Raw genomic sequence first — 22,906 nt, 5'->3', positions numbered from 1 at the left:
AATTACATGTTAGATTTAAAGTGTCATTAAAAATATTTTTGTTAGATAAATCTCTTTAAATTTGTTTACGTATTTTTTATAAACCTTTGTCATCTAAATTTGTGGCTGGCACATAGTAAGTGCTCGATAAATATTTGTTGAATGAATAGATTTCAGCAGAATAGCCGTTCTCCCTATAGTGTATTCCTGACTCAACAATGAATCCTTCACAATGAATGGTCTCACACCACATTCCCCACAAACTGGATGCCAGTGGATGGCAGTCCTTTTCTAAGAGAAGGGCTTTCTGCATCAGCCCTAAGCCTTGGCACTTAGGTCCTTGCAGAGCTCACACATCATAGGAGAAGTGACAACACAGAATGATTCAAGGGCAATGGCAGTGGGCAGCCAGTCATCTGAGACCAGGTCAAGTTCCTTTGAGCTGCCCCATCTGGTTCTGCTTCGGGGAAATGCTTACTTAAAGATATTCAGTTTTTACTCCACAGATGAGAGAATCAACCCATTGGCTTCTCTGTCAAGGACATATGCCAAACTTTTGAACCCGCCACCCAATTTAAGAAAGAGAACATTTCCGATACTTTTTGAAGTCCACTCTGTGACCCTCCTGGGTTACCCTCCTTTCTCCGCATCTGAGAAAACCAATATCTTAAATTTTGTGTTAATAATTTATTTTCTTTTTCTTTTAACAATATATATCTCTATATGACATGGTTTTTATTTTGTACTATTTTGAACTTTACATCAATGGAATCGTACTATGTTTTTGGTGACCTGGTTTTTATTCAGTACTATGTTGAATGACAGCCTGTACCTGCAGTTCATTCATTTTTACTGTTGTGTGCTATTGTGTACCATTTATTTATTTGATCTCATGTCAGTGGGCATTTGGGTTGTTTCTAATTTTCTGCGATTTGGAACAATGTTACTATGAAAAGGACTGAATTCCTGTCTCCTGATAGTTATGTGCAGTGTAATAGTTTTTCTAGTGTTTCTGCCTAGTAGTAGAAGTGTTGGGTTGTATAATATATACATCTTTAACTTAACTAGATACCAATGCCAAACTGCTTTCCAAAGTGTTTATACTAATTCCTGCTTCCAACTGCAGTCAGTATATAAGAGTTCCTGTTGCACAAAATCCTCACCAATATTTAGTACTATCTAAATTTAAAAGTTTTACCAATCTTTACCAATTTTACCAATTTTTTAATGGAGTAATAGCATACAGTGATGTGTATACACCTTAAGCATACTCAATAAAGTTTTACTTATATAACCACCTCCCAGACCAAGATATAAAATACTTCTAGCACCACAGAAGATTCCATCGTGTCCCCTCCCAGTTAATACCCCTCATAAAGACAACCACTATCCTATCATCATAGCTTAGTGTCGGCTATTCTTGAACCTCATGTAAAGAAAATTACACAGTATGCACTCTTTCATGCTGGCTTCTTCAGCTCAACATTAGGCTTTTGAGTTTAATTCAGATTGCTGTCATCTACTTTTTGATGTTTGTTTTATATTTATATGGTTTAATGCAATGACATTTTTTTATGTAAGATTTGACTCTCAGACAAACCCACAGATTAAAATGTGCAACTGTTACATACTACTGCCACCTGGTGTTAGGTAACCTAAAATGCAGGGGCAATATTTCAAAAGATTTATTTCACGACACAAATCCCTCCGAAAATGACAAAATTAAAATCATAGAAACAGCCAACCCAAATGAGAGGAGAATAAGCTTTTCAAAATTTGAAAGTATAAAACAAATGTTATTTGGTCTCATTAAGTTCATGTTGTCGCCTTAATGAAACACTTTTAAGTTCACACAATTAAAAAAAGAAAACCACAAGATTTACTGGAATTGTAGGAGCAGATGAAGTCAAAAAAGAAGAAAGCATGGAAGAGTAAAGAAAAACCATAGACTTCTATCAAGTTTGCACCATATCCATTTCTTGAAATCCAGGGAAACGGGATTTCAGCAGTGGTATTCAATGCATGTTACTTATTAAATGTGAGGATAGTTACCTTTTCCTCTGCATCAGCAACTTTAGCTTTCTCCAGCTTTTCCTGTGATTTAATGCTCTGAGCCTGCTTACGAACGTCCAGCTTCAGTTCCTTGATTTTCTGCTGACAGTGGTTCCACTCTGCTGTGAGTGAAGAGCACATCTTTGCACTATCTAATAACTTCTGCTGGGCCTGCTTTAGTTCAATTTTTATCTAGAGGTGGGGAATAAACAACAGTAATAAAAATAAACATGGAATGAATGTGAACGTGAACCAGAAGAAGCAGCTTTCAAAGGAGTGCTGTTCCCCAAGAGCTGACAAATACCAATGTCATGTGGCCGATTACCTCTCTGGAGCTGCCATGTGTTAGTAAGGTTTGCCAAAGTCTATCCAGCCAGATGGCAGCTGGACAAAGGGATTTTTCCAAGAGTCACTATACATGCATGGTCTAAACGTTTCCATCCCTTTTCGATCTACTCCAAGCTGGCTTTCATTTCTACACCTCCATGAAACTGTTTGCCAAGGGCACTACTGACCTCCCCACTGGCAAAGTAAATCCAGTGGACACCTGACCTCTTAGCATGCACTCCCTCCATCTCAGAAAGTTGTTCCTTGGAGTCTGTGATACCAAACTCGCCTGGTTTTCACTCGCCTCTCTGCTGATCCTTCTTGGTCTCTTTTGTAGACTGTTCCAATGCTACCCAGCTTCTAAATATTATTGGATTACCCTAGACCTTGAGAGTGGATCATTCTCTCCCTAGCTTCATTCTCATGATCATTTAATCTGAAGAGGTCTCCTTACTTATTGTACCACATTTATTTCTTTCAGAGAACTTATCACAATTTGTAATTAAACATATACTTATCTACCTGTTTACATCCTCCTTCCCCACTCTAAATTCCAAGAGATCAGGGACCATGTGTTTTATTCACTTCTCGGTATCCAAGGCCTATCAGAGTGCCTAATTGTAGATGACTGATCAATATTTACTGGACAAATAAATGAATGAATGGCATGCTAAAGAATATTAGAACCTGCTAAATAGACATACTAGGCAGAGCTCACGGACAAAAATGCTGAGATAGAATTTTCCACATATAAAACAATTTCCTGGGCTCAAAGCTTTTCAAATGAATTAGTAGGGATTATAACTATAATTTCCTCCACTTGTGACTTCTGTGTATTAACCAATCAGATTTTATCAAGTGAATCTAAAAGTTAATGTTCAACCTCTCTGAGCATCAGATTCTTCATCTGTAATATAGGGATAACCTCATAGGACAGTTGTGAAGCTACATTAAATAAAACAAAACAATGAAAGCATCAAGAATAGAGCCAGACACACAGGCAACACCTAATATGAGTTAACTGCTGTTCTTTAAGAATCCCTTATACAATATGCACTATATTTGAAGTATATAATTGAGGCAGATATTAGAATAAATTTTTTACATTGGTTAAGCGCTCATATCTATGTAGTAGCTGAGATTGGAATTTTGTCCCATTTTAGAGATGAAAAACCTGAGTCTCAAATATAGTTGGCAAATGATACAGCCAAGGTCTGAATGCAGATTTTCTGATTCTAATCCAGTATTCCACACCATACTGCCTCTAAATTACGAAATACCTGTATTTTTATTTATCTAAAGAGAATACTACATAGTATTTAACAAAGCTAAAAGTTGGTTCTTTGAAAAGTCTAATAAAATGGATAAACTAGTGAGACTGAGTAAGAGAAAAGCAACAAAGTATAGGTAACTAGTATCATGAAAGCAAAAAGGGCCATTACTATATTTAAAAATTGATGAATAGGTTTATGTAAAAACAATGTTAACAGACATGTAAAAGTGATCAAATACTTTATTAAACAGAATAGAAGTGAATGTATGTAGAAATGAAGAAATTAAATCCTGAGTAAAACGCCTCAATATCATTGGTGGATCAATGTAGGTCAACAGGAAAAATAGGGTGATAGCTTGTCTTTTGTTATTACCAAGAAAACTTCTAGATCAAACTCTCCTAAGCTTCCTCTTTTCCTGGTGAACCCCCAGCCATTCTAAATCAGTTCAGTCTCTCTCTTTTTTTTTCATTTCCTCATTTTATTTTGGAGGATTGGTACAGCTTTTGAAACTTCATTGACTACGGAACAAAAAAAACGGAACAAATCTACTAACTGTTGATTTCTTCTCAAAAGGCACTGTAACCTATTAAACAGATGGGAAGTTACATTTTTCAAGAACAATGTAGCCATAAAAAAACTCAGTAAAACACAGACAGATCCAATGAATAGAAGAAGAAACAAAGAAATCAAAGAAGAGAAGAATATGTGGTACATTAGATTGGTTCAGGATAATGAAACCTAAACTTTTTATTGTAAATAGAAAGGGTACAGGTCCTTTCTTAATATACTGTCCACTTACTCCACGGGCCAAACAAGATAAGTTCCCTGGAAACTGTGATCATCCGTCATTGCACCAACACTCAGCCTTTTGGTAATGCTGGGATTGGTGAAACAGACAGCACGGTTATGGCCAACGATATGTGTGCGTCTCGGGTGGCTTCTTCAGCTTTAGGTTGAAGTGTTGGTGGTGGCAGAACGGCTCTCTGCCTGAAGTTCTGAAAGCCTATAGCCTTCTTCTTAATAGTCACAAACTGGAAACATGCAAGATGTCCATAAACCATAGAAAGAATAAATAAATTGTGGCATTTTATTACTGTGGAATATGGCACTGCTAAGAAAACGAATTAACAAAGGCTATACTCCACCCCATAGATGACTTTTCCAAAGACAATAGATCATAAGAAGACAGACACATGTATATGTACTGATCGATTATATTTGCAACATTCAAAAATAGGCAAAACTGAACTATATTGTGTGAGATTCATAGATCGGTGGTTAAAGTATAATATAAAGCAAAGCAAGAGAGTAATTACCCAAATGAGTGACTACCACTAAGACGGAAAAGAGATGGATGATGATGAGAAAGGCACGCAGGGGCTGCTAGTATGTGGGCAACGTGCGATTTCTTGTCCTGGGTGATGGTTACATGAGTAATCACTCCACACTGTATTTGTTACACTATGTATTTCTGGTTTATGGACTTTCTGAGTGTTATATTCACAGTAAAATGATTTAAAAGCAATTAACTAGTATTCTGCGTTTAAAATCAGTCTCATAAAATATGCCTAACATTACCTAGAGACCTAGAATTTGATCATCTCTGAGTGGATTTAAAAAGTGAACTCTAAGTTTGCAAAGCTGAGGTTCCTCCGATTGAGGAGAGTTGTAATATAGAATGACAACTCTGCATTAGAAAGAAATAGACCTGGTTTACATTCTGACTCCACAATTTGTTAGCTAAGGGCTCAGGTCATGGAAATTTAGTAAGCGTTAAAATTTTAGGAAATTATTTCAAAAGATTGTGTAACTTAAAAAAGTTTCATATTTATAGGTCAACAGCATACACACACCTTCAACAGCAAAGAAACAATTGAACTGTGTACCTACTTGGTATGGAAAAGTTAAAGGAGTGAGTTATAGAGCTAACAAATCCGCCCATCTGTGGACTCTATTATGAATGAGAAAGCTGAGCAATTTTGATTCCCTGATTTCCAGGGCCAGTTGAGCCATTGAGACTCTTCAATAAAGGATGTGCCCACTAGCGGATGTACCTTAATGTTTTCTTCCTGAAGTAAGCTATTATGTTGCTTTAAGTCCAAGTTCTTTCCTCGCTCATATCGAAGCTCTTTTTCAGCTGAGTTGCACAGAATCTGGAGCCGGTGCAAATTCTGGCGAAGTTGTTGTAGTTCCTCTTGCTGCTGGCATTTCGGTTTTTCTCCAGATGATGGACCCTAAAACAAACATGTTAAAAGAGAAACATGGACAACTTGAAAAAATATTGGTAAAACATGGGTTCCAGCTGTCAGAACTAGAATTGTCAGAATGTGATTACTTACATGTAAATGTCTTTGGAGTTGGCTTACCTACAACAAATTATTCTTTTATAGTTATAGCTAGTTGGTACATGTTCATATAAGTTAACTCCTGTTATATTAGCGTGGAAATGTCAAATTATGTGAACAAAAGCATAGACAATTAACTGTCTTATGTTTCAGAGCGGTAAAGGGGAACAGAAGCATGGACAATTTTAGAGTGAAACATGCTTTAAAGGGGAGTTCAAAGAGCCAATATGTGAAGAAGTAAAGTGTGAATGTGTATGTGGTATATTTGTGTGTGTGTATTTGTGTGTGTGTATGTGTGTGTGTGTGCGCGCGCAGTGTCTGTTGGCAAAAGGAAAGAGAACATTTTGTAGCAAGAGAGATTCCATTCTAGCCTTTTCCTCATCACTTTCCTTTTACTACCTGATGCTTCTTCTTCAGTGACTACTCAACTCCACACTCTGCTACCAGGTCCAAATGTGGCACAAATCCTGCCATTCCCTATCCCACCTGCCAGGGCCAACAGTGACAATCAGCATTTTTTTCTGTTGAGCCTCGATAGAGCCGAAGAACACTTTATAATCAAGTGCATCAACTGATGGGCTCAGTTCAGATTTCACTTGTTATTTTATTACCTGTCAGGTCATGGTTATGATTTGTTCAATAAATATACGTTATTGATGCTATAAAAATTATGTTTACATCCACAGCTGATCAGAGGAAATGGACCTGGTCTGAGCATGTGTTTACAGCACCTACCTGGGTGTTACTGTCATCTGAGCTATCCCCAGATCTCTGAGCCTGAGGAAGGCTCTGATTCAGTTGGCTTAGCTCTTCTCTAAGTTTCACAACTTCCTCAGGCTTCAAGGTCAATTGCTGTTCTTCACCTTTCACATCTTGGTTCTCTTGGGAGTCCTCCTCTTTCTGACCCTCTCTTGGTAAACTGCCCTCCTTTACTGACTCTTCTGGAATTTCCTTCTGCTTACTTTCTCCTAGTTCAGGACTTGGCGCAAATATAACAATAAAAAAACTATCAAAACGTTCATTCTATTCGCAGAATATGGAAGAAAAAAATCTATCAGTCAAGAAAGTACCACAAACAAGATTTTCAACTTGAATTCTACAGTACAGCAGTTATCGTATTCTTACAAGTAAACAAATAAGTCCTATTTTTTTTTCCACATCAGGAAGATGACCCATCACCAGTTTAAGTGAGTTTTTCACTGTTTCAACTTTTAGTATGGCATTGGGGAGACAGGGATTATAAAGATTAAAAAAAAAATCACTCAATAAGCACCACGCACTTTGGCAGGTACTAGGGCTACAATAGAACGTAATCCCTGCCTTAAGGAATTTACAATTTAGTGAGAACTAAGGATGAGTAAACAAGGGATTAAACAGTAGTGAGTAATCTGAGGCCTGATGGTAAGTAGGCACAAACTAGATAAGTGTAAAGGAAGGGGTGTGTGCATACTTGCATGTGTATGCATGTACTCGTATGTTGGAGGGTGTCAGTAGAAATGAGAACAGGGAACTATAAAGGTATCCCAGGATGACTTAATAAATAAGATGGGTAAAAGCCCAGAGGCAAAAGAGAGAAACTTTATTTGGATGCCATATGGTAGGGAAATCAGCTGAGAGATTGTTGTAGTTATCCATGTAATAAACAACAGTGACTAGAAAAGGATGGTGGGGATTTAAAGAAGTAACGGATTCTAGAGGTATTTATTAATACGATTTGTCATTTAGTGGATGTGGCAGGTAAAGGAGAAGAAGGAATCATGGCTGATACCTGGATTTCTGACTGGGGCAAATGGGCAAATGGATGGCAAACAAAGAAGAGGGAATGTTGGTATTGATTGGAGAGAGATACCTGTGGTGAAGATACAGATACAGAAGAACGTGAGCAGAAACGTTGGGATTCGATAAGATGAGCCAGGGAGAAGGGGGATAGTGAGAGGAGGAGGATCATTCTAGACAGAAGCCTAAACACTTGAAAGAAACAAGCAGAGGAACGGAAGCCTGAAGAGCAAGCTGCGAAGCCAGAGCGGGAGGAGGGAAACCAGGAGACTGCGAGCCACAGAAACCGAGGGGAGGGAAGGTACTCACGATGGCTGGAGAGCGTGGATGAAAAGTAGAGTGAACACACGCGTGCTAATTTTATTTTTATTCCCTTAATCTTAAATTTGTTTCAGGTACCTCAGAGCCTAGCATAATTTGCTTCGCAAAATATAGTTGGCGCTCAAATCCTTCAAGAAGGCAATCTGGCAATACAGATCAAGAGCCATAATAATGTTCAGACCCTCTGAATGAATAATGACATACCAATGAATTTACTGCAATAAAATCATTCATAAGAAGAAAATAGCTGAAAATATAATAATGCCCATAACCATGCTATTTAAAATAGTGATTAAATGGAAACACGGAAATGGCTAAAAGAATTAAAAATAAATCAACTTGAAAGTGGTGTAAAGACTATCAACATGAAAAATACTTATTAAAGTAAAATGATGGAACAATAATACATATATATAAGTGTGTGTGTGTATATATATATATGGATAATGTGTATAAACATAACACATGAGAAATGTATATGTAGAAAACGCTGGAAAAAAACGGGGAAAATTGTGTCTAGGGGGTTTTTTCCCTTTTAAAATTCCTATAACACTGTATAAAAAAAGAATTAAGTATTTTATTTTGAACTCAGCAGTCTTTTTAAAAAGACACTATATTCAAATGGTTCAAAACCGTAAGATAAAGAGTAAAATTCTTTAAAAATAAATTTCTTATAACATAACAATGATTTTTTTTCCATCCTCTATAAACTCTTTTTCCTTTCCTACTCCCAATGGATGCTAGATATACTTGAAGACAGGAAAAATGCAAACATATACACCATATTTTTAAAAATGGAAAAACTGACTTCTGCTTCCAGGAAGATGGAGAAGATATGCTTTTCCTAATTTCTATCACTAAATACAACCAAAAACCCTGGACATTATATGTAAAACAAACATAAGAAGAATCTGAAACGTGCAGAGAAGAAGGCAGACCAGCTAGGGAACTCGGGACTTGAGGAACGACTTGGCTGTGAGTTTCCTTTTTACCTTATATATCCCAGACTTCCAGATGACCACCTGGAAAACACCAATGAGCACAACAAAAGCCTGTTCTCTCTAGACAGAGGACCAGGAAATAGTCAAGCAAGAAAGCAAGCTTTTGGATAATACCTGCTTTACTCCAGCCAAAAACGACGGGAGAAAGCTGTGACCTCACCCCCACTCATGTCAACAAAGGTCAAGTTGGAAGCTTATGCTTCCACCTTCACCAGGTATTATGAGGCACCCCAAATCTCCTGCTGTGCTTGTGTCAGAGGCAACAGGGAGCAGGGACTTTCATCCCTGCCAGGCAGTAACAGGCATGGTGTTTCCGGACTTCCACCCCCACCTGGCAGTGAGGAGACAGCCTTCCCCCTTTCCACTGGGGTAGTGTCAGAAGAGATCTAGTGAAGAGTCAGGACTTTCACCATCACCCAGCCTAACAAGACCACCTCTACCCACCCTCCTCATGATATCATGGAGGCCACGTAGGGAGCAGTAACAAGGCATTCCTCCCACTCACAGTCAGAACAAGATAAGCAGAGGCCTAGTGGGGAATAGAAACTCCCACCCTCACCAGCAGTAACAAGGAGCCCCTGTTTTCTTGGGTGCTCGTGGAGGCTGAATAGGGAACCTGGACTTCTACCCCCACCCTGGGGTAGTAATGAGACAGCACCCCCTACATCCCTTGCCAGAGTGGTATCAGAAGAAGCCAGCTAAACAGAAGGTTTAAATAAAATCTAGAGTCTCGTATATTATAATACCCAAAATATTCAGATTTCAATCTAAAATTACTCACCACACTAAGAATCAGGAAAATCTCAACTTGAATGAGAGAAGGTCACAATAGAAGACAAAACCAAGATATCAGAATCATCTGACAAACATTTATTTAGAAAACTTAAAATTTTTTTTCAATTACAGTTGACATACAATATTATATGTTTCAAGCGTACAACATAGTGATTAGACATTTATATAATTTATGAAGTGATCACCCTGAGAAATCTAGTACTCATCTGATACCACATATAATTATTACAATATTATTGACAATATTCGGTTCTGTGGTGTTATGGTGAGCACTATGGATTTTGACAAAGATTTTAAATCAGCCATCATAAAAGTTCTTCAATGAGCAATTATGAACACACTTGAAACAAATGAAAAAAAATAGAAAGTCTCAGAAAAGAACTAGAAAGTCTTAAGCAAAGAAATACGAGATATAAAATAAGAACCAGGGCGGCCGGATGGCTCAGTTGGTTAGAGCACGAGCTCTGAACAGCGGGGTTGCTGGTTCGATTCCCACATGGGCCAGTGAGCTGTGCCCTCCACAACTAGACTGAAGACAACGAGCTGCTGCTGAGATTCCAGAGGGGCGGCCAGATAGCTCAGTTGGTTAGAGTGCGAACTCTCAACAACAAGGTTGTAGGTTCAATTCCCTGGGATGGTGGGCTGCATCCCCTGCAACTAAAATTGAAAAAGGCGACTGGACTTGGAGCTGAGCTGCACCCTCCACAATTAGATTGAAGGACAACTACTTGGAGCTGATGGGCCCTGGAGAAACTCACTGTCCCCCAATATTCCCCAATAAAATTTATATATATATATATATATATATATATATATATATGAACCAAATGAAAATTTTAGAATCAAAAAATACAATAACCAAAATTTAAAAACTCAATGGATGTAATCAACAGCAGAATGGAAAGGACAGAGAAACAAATCAGAGAACTTAAAGCCAGAGCAATAGAAATCACCCAATCTGAACAATAGAGAGAAAATAGACTGAAAAAAAAGACAGCAAAGTGCTTCTGGGGACTGTGGGACTATAACAAAAGATCTAATGCTTGTGTCATTGGATCCTGGAATGAAAGGAGAATAAGGCAGAGATAAAAAAGTACTTGAAGAAATAATGGCTACAAACTTCCCAAAAGACATAAACATACCAATTCAAGAAACTGGGTGAGCTCCAAACAGGATAAACCTAAAGAAATCTGTACCAAAACACATCAGAGTCAAATTCCTGAAAACTAAAGACAAGGAAAAAAATATTGAAAGCAGCAGGAGAAAAACACTATCTTACCTATAGAGAAAAACAAGTCAAATGACAGACTTTTCATCGGAAACCACAGAGACCAAAAGGAGGTGGCATAACATTTCTCAAGTGCTGAAAGAAAAGAACTGTCAAGCCAGAATCCTGTACCCAGTGAAAATATCCTTTAGGAATGAAGAGGAAATCACGACATTCTCAGATGAAGAAAAACTAAGAGAATTTGTCACTAGTAGATAATACTCTAAAAGAATGGCTATACACAAAGAATTCTCTATACACAAAGGACATAATAAAGGAAGGAATCTTGGAACATCAGGAAGGAAGAAAATACAGAAAGAGTAAAAATATGGGTAAATACATTTCCTTCTCCAGTTGAGTTTCCTAAATTCTGTATGGTGGTTGAAGGAAAAATTATAACACTGTCTGTTGTAAGTCTAAATGCGTGCACAGAAAAAAAAATTAAGACAATTGTATTATAAATGGGGGAGGGTAAAGGGACATAAAGGAAGGTAAGGTTTCTACATTTCACTCAAACTGGTAAACTAATGTCCGTGTGTGTGTGTGTGTGTGTGTGTGTGTGTAAAATGTAATACTTAGAGCAACCACTGATAAAGTTATACAAAGAGATCATTCAAAAACACTATAGATAAATCAATGGAATTGTAAAAATGTTCAAGTAATCCACAGAAAGGCATAAAATAGAAAACAGATACAAACAGCAGAAACAAACAAAAATAAGTGGCAGCCTTAAGCCTAGACACACACACACACACACACACACACAGAGGGTGCCAAACAATGTATACACATTTTAAGAAAGGAAAAAAACTGTATTAACTGTAATACTCAACATATACCGATAACAAAAGATGAATACAAGTCACATTTGACTTCTGCAATTATAAAAGGTGCTCAAAGTGGTTACCATCAGCGTCCAGACACTTCTGATTACAGTGAACTACTGCTTGACCACAGATAACATCTCTTAAAATGTGTATACATGTTTTTGGCACCCCCCCGTGTGTGTGTGTGTGTGTGTGTGTGTGTGTGTGTGTGTGTGAATGTTTACAATATATGTAAATGGTCTAAATATACCAATTAAAAGACAGAGATTAGCAGAGTGGACTAAAACAAAAGGCCTAAGTATATGCTGTCTACAAAAACTCACTTCAAATATAATGATGATAATCAGGTTGAAGGTAATAAGATGAAAAAAGACGTATCATGTAAATATTAATAAAAAGAAAGCAGGGGAATCTAAGTTAATATTAGATGAGGTAGACTTCAGAAATAAGAAAATTGAAAGAAAAAAAGAGGCACATCCACTTTTCTCTGTCCCTACAAACTGGGGTAGGGTCTCACCTAGATTACAAACAGCCTCCTAACTGGTCTTGCTACCTTCATTCTTGTACCAACAATCTATTTTCCACACAGCAGGTAGAGTGATTTTTTAAACCACAAATCTGTTTTTCTGTCTCCCATGTTACTAAACCCTGCAGTAGTTTCCTATTACCCAAACTCCTTAATGCAGACATTCATGATCTGGTCTCTGCCTACCTCTTCATTCTTATCATCTCCTTCACCATTTTTTTTCCTTTCTTCACACTCTACACTATAGCAGCATTGAGGTCGCTTTTAGTTCCTCAAACAAATCATGCTTTCTCTTGCACTCATCATATCTCCCTGAAAATAATTCTACCATCTTTTTGTGTGGCCCTTGAGTACTCATATTTTAGGACTCAATTTAATTTGTCAATTCCTTTAAGAATATTTTCTGGTTTATTAGCCTGGGCCAGGGTCCCTGCTTAGTGATCCCATAGTACTCAATACTCCCTTGTTTAACAGTTTATCTTCCCCCATCAGGTTATATGGCCCACAAGGATAGGAACTGCATCTGATTTTCTATCCTCAGTGTCTACTTACAGTACCTGGCACCTGGTACCATAGATAGGCAATTTCTTGTTGAATGTGATTGTGTAAAGGGGCTGAGATTAAGTAGAGACTTGAAGTGGAGCACAGGACATAAGCAAGCAGGGAAACATTATGAGAAGAGGAGAGACGGAAGCATGTGGCAGGTATGAAGACTTCTCACAGTCCCAGCAATGGAAAGCAATTTAGACCAAGTCATAGAAACAGGTGGCAGCAAGGAGCTTTTTATAGAGAAAGCCAGTATCTTTTTTCATGGCAAACTTCCCCACCTCCAAATGAATTAAGGTCACAATCTCGCTCCCTGTGGCAAGTATCCCTGCCAATTAACCCAAATCAGCTGGGTGGGCTTTTGTCAGCTTTGATCATTAATGTCAATTCCTCTGAAAAGCATTCATCTTGGCCATTTCATCTCCATTGCCGCTTACTCAATCTAGGCAACTATCTCTTCATCTGTGGCTCCATATCTGGATTAATTGGACTGTCTTTCCTCTCCTGTTCATCTAATATAGAGATAATAGAACAATCTCCCTCAAACACCCTGTAATACACTATTCTAATGCTCAAAACTAGACTTCCTGTTCTCCCTACAACCAACCTAAATGCTGTGACCTAGCTTCTTGGCTCTTTGCTCTGGTGACCCTGTCACACCTGTTCCTCACCATCTCTCCAACATGCTCTTCCCACTTCTGCAACTAGGTTTCATGATTGTGAATCTTGGACTCAGAACTCACTCTAAATTCAAAAACAGTTTTTAAGAGGGCATAAAATTCAGAGGCCCCAAACTGGCAGAACAATCTCCTTCTAGGTATGTTAGAACATTTATGAGGATCTAAATTGGGCTACCTACACAATTGGGCTACCTACACAATACTTTCCCAGTTCATTTATGATGTATCCTTTAGTAGAGAATATAACTAAAACTTGACAGCTATTGTTTCCTTTTGATGATCTAGTTTTAGGCTTTTGCCCAGACAAAATCTGAATGTATCGATTAGTTTTTGTGCCGAAACAGAGTAGTGAATTTGCCCAACCCTCAAAAATTCCTGTGAAAGATGCTTTTGATGACCAAGTAGATATACAAGAGTTAGAGGGCAAGATTAACACACACAAAAAAGAGGTTCTCAAAACAAATATCAGATACAATGTTAAATAAAACAGCAAAAAACAAATCTCTCTGCAGAGTATAGTCTTAATTATGCAAAAAATACATATATATGTGTACAGAAAAAAGATAAGAAAGGAAAATTAGAATGTTAACATCTCTCTATGGTGGGAATTATGGGTTACTTCATCTCCTTACACTTTCTCATGCTTTGCAAATTTTCAATAAAAAGCATATATTAATTTTAAAAAGCAGGAAAAATAGTTTTTTAAAATGTAATAATATATCAGAAAACAAACTCTTTGGGGAATGCTTGCTTATAACTAATTTTTCCACTCACATCATTTGGAAATGAATGTCAAATTCCTATAATGATCAAGCCAAATAAAATGTACGTCCCCTCCCTCCAAATAATTAATGTGAGAGGGGATTTTCTCAATTTACCAGAGTTCCTTTCTCTCTTCCTTTGGGCTTTGAATCTCTACTTCCAAAATTGGTACTTTAAACACAAGATCTTTACAGATATTTTCACTTGTAATTAAATTAGCAGCTGCAGTTTTGCTCCCTACCATAAAATTATTTAATTATTCAAAATCTTGTGCAAACTTCAAGACCTGTGAAGTTAAGTGAAAAGACAAATAATTTTATTTTGCATACTCTTATGTATAACTGTGAAAAACTACACCGATTCCATTAAAGGCTTAGTTATTGCCTTAAGTAACATAAACTGACATCCAAGTTCAAGTCTTCCAATTTAATACTTTGCAGTTGTTGTATATAATCTAATCCGTTTTTACCAGTGTAAGGTTTCATAAATCCATGGTTTTCTACATAAAAGGGTATTTTTGGTCTCTGGGGTTTGCTTCTCAGAGTGCCCTTTAGGGTTTTCTTCTATCTTTTAACAAGCAAAAAGATGTGAGCTATAGAGTTTTACACTATCATTATACGTTTTTGTTCTCAAGTTTTGAATGGATTTCATTGATTCATAAAAGCAATAATATTCTCTACAAGAAAACAATAGAAAAAATATTATATATGCACTAAAGAGAACAAATTTCTACCAGTCTGATCCTATTTGTTTGGAAACATTTGAATGTGTAAAAGCTCCTAGACTAACTTTAGTGTCTAGTTTGAGCATCTCTCACCTGAGGATTTAAACACACAGCCACATGTTGCTGCCCCACCCCCACATTCAGAATCAGTGGTCTGGGCTGGGAAATGGGGATTTGCACTTTACTTATTTTTCCTAAGCATATTTCCCCCGTTTATTAATTATTATTATTATTTTAAGATTTTATTGGGGAAGGGGAACAGGACTTTATTGGGGAACAGTGTGCACTTCCAGGCCTTTTTTCCAAGTCAAGTTGTCCTTTCAGTCTTAGTTGTGGAGGGTGCCGTTCAGCTTCAAGTTGTTATCCTTTCAGTCTTAGTTGTGGAGGGCGCTGCTCAGCTCCAGGTCCAGCTGCCATTTCTAGTTGCAGGTGGCGCTGCCCACCATCCCTTGCGGGAGTTGAGAAATTGAACTGGCAACCTCGTGGTTGAGAGCCCGTGCTCCAACCAACTGAACCATTCGGGAGGCAGCTCATCTCAAGGTGCCCTGTTCAATCTTAGTTGCAGGGGGCGGAGCCCACCATCCCTTGCGGGACTCGAGGAGTTGAACCGGCAACCTTGTGGTTGAGAGCCCACTGGCCTATGTCGGAATCGAACCGTAAGCCTTCGGAGTTAGAAGCATGGAGCTCTAACCGCCTGAGCCACCGGGCCGGCCCCCTATTATTATTTTTTATTATTAGTTTTAGGTTACAAAACAATATAGTGATTAGATATTACACCCCTCACAAAGTGATAATTCCACCAAGTCTACTACCCCTCTGACCACCGTATACAGCTATTACAATACCATTGACTATATTCCCTATATTATACTTTACACCCCATGACTATATATTTTTAAAATTATAATTGACATTCAATATTATTTTATATTAGTTTTAGGTGTACAGTGTAGTGGTTAGGCATTTATATAATTTATGAAGTGACCCCCCCATAAGTATAGTACCCATCTTAAAATATAGTTTTTGTAATATACTACTGACTACTATATTCCCCATACTGTATTTCAAATCCCTGTGACTATTTTGTAACTACAAATTTGTACTTCTTAATCCCTTCACCTTTCTCATCCATTTCACCAACCCTCTTCCCATCTAGAAACCATCAGTTTGTTCTCTGTATCTATGAGTCTGTTTGTTTTGTTTGTTTATTCTGTTCTTTAGATTCCACATATAAGTGACATCATATGCAATTGTCTTTCTCAGTCTGACTTATTTCATTTAGCATAATACCCTCTAAGTCCATCCATGTTGTTGCAAATGGGAAGATTTCACTCTTTTTTATGGCAGAGTAATATTCCATTGCATATATATACCACAATTTCTTTATCCAGTTGTGTAGTGATGGGCATTTAGGTTGTTTTCATATCTTGGTACATATTATAAATAGCACTGTAATGAATATATATATATTATATATTTAAAAATATAAAATTGTGCATATATCTTTTCAAATTAGTCTTTTGGATTTCTTTGGATAAATACCCAGGAGTGGAATGCTGGATTATAAGGTAATTTTATTTTTAATTTTTTGAGATCCCTCCATACTGTTTTCCATAGTGGCTGCACCAATTTGCAATCCCACCAACAATGCACAGGGTTCCCTTTTCTCCACATCCTCGCCAACACTTGTTGTTTATTGATTTATTGATGACAGCCATTCTGACTGGAGTGAGGTGATATCTCATTGTGGTTTTTATTTGCATTTCTCTGACAATCAGTGATGTTGAGCATCTTTTCATGTCTATTGACTTCTTTGGAGAAATGCCTATTCAGGTCCTCTGCCCATTTGTTAATTGGATTGTTTGTTTTCTTGGGGTTCAGTTGGGTGAGTTATATATATATATGTGTGTGTGTGTATGCATATATGTATATGTGTGTATGTATATATGTATATGTGTGTGTGTATATATATATATATTATATATATATATATATTAACCCCTTATCAGATGTATCATTGGTGAATATCTTCTCCCATTCAGTAATCGGATATCTTCTTGTTTTGTTGATGGTTTCCTTTGCTATGCAAAACCTTTTTAGTTTATAGTCCCATTTGTTTTTCTTTTGTTTCCCTCACCAAAGGAAATATAGTAGTAAAAATATTACTAAGGGTTGACTGTTTAAGAGTTGACTGCCTATGTCTTTTTCTAGGAGTTTTATGGTTTCAGGTCTTACATTTAAGTCTCAATCCATTTTGAGTTTATTCTCATGTATGGAGTAAGAAAAATGAAAGTAAGTTTCATTTTTTTGCGGGTATCTGTCCAGTTTTCCCAGCTCCGTTTATTGAATAGACTGTCTTTATCCCAGTGTATATTCTTGCTTTGTCATATATTAAATGACAATATAGGCATGGATTTATTTCTGGGCTCTTTATTCTGTTCCATTGATCTATGTGTCTGTTTTTATACCAATACCATGTTGTTTTGATTACTATGGCCTTGTAGTATACTTTGATGTCAGGTAGTGTGATACCTACAGCATTGTTCTTTTTTCTCAGGATTGCTGTGACTATTTGGAGTCTTTTATGGTTCCATATAAATTTTAGGATCATTTTTTCTAGTTCTGTGAAAAATGTTATTGGTATTTTGATAGGGATTGCATTGACTCTATAAATTGTTTTGGGTAATATGGACATTTTAAATGTATTAATTCTTTCTATCCATAAGTATGGTATATGCTTCCACTTATTTGTATCTTCTTTAATTTCTCTCTTCAATGTTGTACAATGATCTGAGTAAAGGTGTTTCACTTCCTTGGTTAAATTTATTCCTAGGTATTCTTTTTTATTTTTTTGATGCAATTGTAAATGGGATTGTTTCCTTAATTTCTCTTTCTGATGGTCTGCTATTGGTATATAACAATGCAACTGATTTCTGAATATTAATTTTGTATCCTGCTACTTTACCAAATTCATTTATCAGTTCTAATAGTTTTCTGGAATCTTTGGGATTCTCTCTATATATATTACCAAGTCATCTGCAGACAATAACAGTTTTACTTCTTCCTTTCTGATTCCTATGCCTTTTATTCCTTTTTCTTGTCTGATTGCTATGGCAAGGACTTCCAGTATTATGTTGAATAAAAGGTGAAAGTGGACAAGGAATCCTTGTATTATTCCGGATCTTAAGGGGAATGCTTTTAGTTTTTCCCCATTGAGCATGTTAGCTGTGGGTTTTTATCTTATCTTTTATCATGAAAAATACGTGTATGTCACACATTGAACATTTAAAGACTTAATAATTCAGTCTCATCTTTGTTTCTAATTCAGAATTCTCTCTTTGTAGCAGGTTATAAGCTATTAAAAAATGGTCTGTGTGTTCTGCTGCCCCTAGAAGACTTTGAATTTCATTACAAAGGGATATAAGTTCTGACTTTGATTTTTGCAATTGAAGAAATGAAGATATTTAGTAGAATAAAATAAGACTTCCCCCATAAAAGGTTTAATATATCTAGAAAGGAATCTTTGAAATGATTCTGACAAATGTCTTAAATATTTCAACCTATCCTTCTCGCAGCAGGCTCATTTCTTAGTAGTTAAAACAAAGATTACTTAAATCAGTTACTTAAACTGAGCATTCTTAATTTCTATCATTCACAGGTTGAAAGCCTGGGTTTCTAGACTCATTCCTGCTTTACCCAAGGCTTGTATACAGATAAATTCTTCAGCAATTCCTGCATTAGTTACATTACCTGTTTTAAAATGTATCCTTTCAAAAAGTTTCCTTTATAAAACAATGTGTTATATGGTTTATCTTTAATCTTGTGACACTATGAGGTAGGGTTATTGAAACCGAGGTTCAGAGAACTTGTGACCTGCCTAAATTCACATAGCCTGGAAGTGGTAAAGCTGAGATTCAAACTGTCTGATTGACTTCAAATTCTGTGTTCTTAACTATGAATTACGCTCCCTTACTTAATAATGTATATTTAGTGACTTAATCAACTAAGGTTCCGCTAATCCTCTGATTTCTCTTTCCATGAAAGAAAACACTTTAGTTAGACATAGATTTTTAAAAATCAATTTTCTACATTGATGACATGCAACATGCAGTGTTTGACTGGAATGACTGAGGTCTGAGAGACAGCCTGTGGTGCTCTACAAAAGGAACAGGTGATATAAAATTCACTTTAGGAGAGGATCTACTTGGTATATTCCCAAAGCCTTGAGATCAGAGCAGGAGGAAAATGTTGAAGAGGAAGGCATTGGGCAAAAAAAGAGAAAAGGTAAGGAGTGGCCACCTCAAACCACAGGAAGAGGGCAAGTGATATCGATTTCCTACCTCATTTCATAACATTCCCGTAAGTCCTTCAGGATAGGATTTAGGCCAATGCAGTGGCTTTTGCCCACCCTACAACCTGATTGTCACCATCCTCTAAATTGGTGATCTAAACTTCCATGAACTCACTTCTCAGTCTCTCTTCCAAATATAGGCTGGTTATGTCTATGACTTTTCCAAGATGACAGGACAAGCAGTTAAAAGGAGAGACGAATCCATGATTCTATGACTATCATAACGATCACTTACTACTTAAAGGACTGTTTTTGGCTAGTGCTAGAACTCAGCTTGGGGAAACAACAGTCACCCCATTATTGCTGATAGAAACAAATATTCTATAGCTACAATTTATTTTGAAATCAAAATAAATGATAACATGAAATCCTTAAATTGAAATGCAAAAAGAGGAAAATAAAATCCTAAATGGCAAAATACCTCATTATCAACTTTCAAATCCTCCTGTAGAGTATTAAGATCAGATGTCAATTACTTTCTCCCTTCTCTCTCTTCTGACAACTCACTTTCAAATATTTCAGTTTTTTCTTGGCTCATTTTCAATATCTGCAAAAAGTATTTTTTACATAATTAATTGTATACATAATAATCATGTTTCCTATAAATTCTGATAATAATTTTTTTCTGCCTAACTCAATTTAAAGTCATCTAGGGGAGATAGAAAGCTAGGAAAACTAGTTCATGGTACCATAGCTCATAAGATACATTTTTCTTTTCAAGACTGTTTTCTCAACAATAAATGGAGCAAATACTTGTCCTATGTATGTCATAGCCATCAGGAGTAAAATATGATTTGGAAAGTGTGTAAAGTTTAAGCACCTACTAAATATAAGGTATTGAAATCTTCACAAATTGATGATGATAATTGCAAAAATAATGACAGCAGTTACTATTTAGTGCTTACCATATGTCAGACAGTACGGTAAATGCTTTGCTTGCATTATCTCATTTTGTTTTTCCAGGATTCCGATGCGATTGGAACTATTATTACCGTATTTTGCCACGTATAATGCGCACCCACGTTTTGGGCCCAAACTTTCAGGAAAAATATCTTTCGTTTTAATTTTTCAATTCAAATTTTTATTTGTTTACATTTAGGTACTTGTTTTTTGTATTACAAAGGAATTTCAGCGTTTATTTTTTAACATATTATGGTACAAGAGATTTTACGTAACAAGTAATTACAAAACACAAGAATAGATATAAGGTATAAGAAATTTTATGTACTGGTAACAAATTTATGATATTTACGCATCATAGAAGGCCAAGAACTCTTCGTCATTGCAAGTGCATTGTAACTTCAACAAAACTGATTATCGTGTTCCAGGGTACTATTTTGCATACGGAAATAATTACTGATTCCTAGAGTTACACTTTTAACTCATAAGCATAAATAAAAGAATTAAAAACATATAGATATGGAATTAGTACTACCCATGTACTACCTATAACGCGCATCCTTATTTTTCCCTCACAAATTTGGGCAAACAAATGTGCATTATACACGGCAAAATACAGTATATTCTTTTTACAGAGAACATAGGTGAGGCTCAGATATTTTAGGTAATTTGCCCAACATCACACAGTCAGCACTGGGATTCAAACCAAGTCTAACTTATAAGCCCTTGTTTTATTTTACTTATTTTTTACTGAGGTATAATTGACATACAACATTATATTAGTTTCAGCTGTACAACATAATGATTCAATATTTGTATATGTTGTGAATGATCACAACAATTCAGTCAACATCCATCACCACACACAGGTAAACATTTATTTTGCTTGTGATGAGAACTTTCAAGATCCACTCTCCTAGCTATTTTCAAATATACGATACAGTATTATCAACTACAGTCACTGTGCTATACATTGCATCCCCCTGACTTACTCATTTTATAACCGGAAATTTGTATCTTTTTCACCCCCTTCAATCATTCCCCATCCCCTCCTGCCTCAGGCAACCACAATCTGTTCTCTATATCCATGAGTTCAGTTTTTGTTTGTTTTGTTTTAGATTCCATATGTAAGTGAGACAATACAGTATCTGACTCATTTAACTTATCATAATGCCTTCAAGGCCCATTCATGTTGTCTCAAATGGCAAGATTTAATTTCTCTTTTTATGGATGAATAATATTTCACTGAGTATATATACCCCATTTTCTTTATTCATTCATCCATCAATGGACATTTAGGTTGTTTCTATATCTTGGCTATTATAAATAATGCTGCAGCAAACATGGGGGTGCATATATCTTTTTGAATTAGCATTTTCATATTTCTGGATAAATACCCAGAAGTGCAATTGCTGGATCATATGGTAGTTCTATTTTTCATTTCTTGAGGAACCTCCTTACTGTTTTCCATAGTGGCTACGCTAACTTACATTCCCACCAACAATGCATGAGGGTTCCCTTTTCTCTATATCCTTGCCAACACTTGGTATTTGTTGTCTTTTTGATAATACCAATAGCCATTATAACGGGTGTGAGGTGATATCTCATTGTAGTTTTGATATGCATTCCCCTGATAATTAGTGACATTGAGTATCTTTTAACGTACTTGTTGACCACCTACCTGTTTGTCTTCTTTGGAAAAATGTCTATTCAGATCATCTACCCATTTAAAAATCATATATACATATGTATTTTTTGGTATTGATTTATATGAGTTCTCTATATATTTGGATATTAACCCCTTATCACACATATGACTTGTATATATTTCTTTGCATTTGGTACGTTATCTTTTCATTTTGTTGATGGTTTCCTTTGCTGTACAGAATACTTTGATGTAGTCCTACTTGCATATTTTTGGTGTCAGATCCAAGAAATTATCGCCAAGACCAGTGTCAAGGGGCTTACCACCTATGTTTTTTTCTAGTAGTTTTATGATCTCAGGCCTTATGTTCAAGTCTTTAATACATTTTGAGTTGATTTTTTTTCATATGGAGTAAAATAGTGCTACAGTTTCATTCCTTTGCATGTGGCTGTCCAGTTTTCCCAATAGAATTTATTGAAAAGACTGTCCTTTCCTCATTGTATATTCTTGGCTCCTTTGTCATAAATTAATTAACCATATACGTATAGGTTTATTTCTGGGTTCTCTATTCTTTTCCATTGATTTACACGTTTGTTTTTATGCCACTACCAAACTGTTTTGATTACTATAGCTTTATAATATAGTTTGAATTCAGGGAGCATGATGCCTCCAGCTTTGTTATTTTTTCTCAAGATTGGTTTGGCTTTTTGGGGTCTTTTGTGGTTCCATACAAATGTCTGTGAAAAATGCCATTGGAATTTTGATAGGGATTGCACTGAATCTGTAGATTACTTTGGGTACTATGGAC

General features: G+C 36.3%; 1 protein-coding gene across 1 annotated transcript in view; it reads right to left on the bottom strand.

Moving 5' to 3' along the window:
- The window catches only part of CCDC30 (coiled-coil domain containing 30), a 98,933-nt gene that overhangs the window by 30,441 nt on the left and 45,586 nt on the right, over positions 1 to 22,906 (bottom strand). Inside the window, 6 exon segments of the mRNA XM_033115461.1 lie at positions 2,032 to 2,223; positions 5,687 to 5,866; positions 6,713 to 6,956; positions 14,595 to 14,764; positions 18,496 to 18,650; positions 19,974 to 20,100. Coding sequence (XP_032971352.1) covers positions 2,032 to 2,223; positions 5,687 to 5,866; positions 6,713 to 6,956; positions 14,595 to 14,764; positions 18,496 to 18,650; positions 19,974 to 20,100 — 1,068 coding nt within the window.

The sequence above is a fragment of the Rhinolophus ferrumequinum genome, chromosome 9 (assembly GCF_004115265.2).
Source record: "Rhinolophus ferrumequinum isolate MPI-CBG mRhiFer1 chromosome 9, mRhiFer1_v1.p, whole genome shotgun sequence".
Lineage (NCBI taxonomy): Eukaryota > Metazoa > Chordata > Mammalia > Chiroptera > Rhinolophidae > Rhinolophus > Rhinolophus ferrumequinum.
This window is presented reverse-complemented; position numbering and strand designations above follow the sequence as displayed.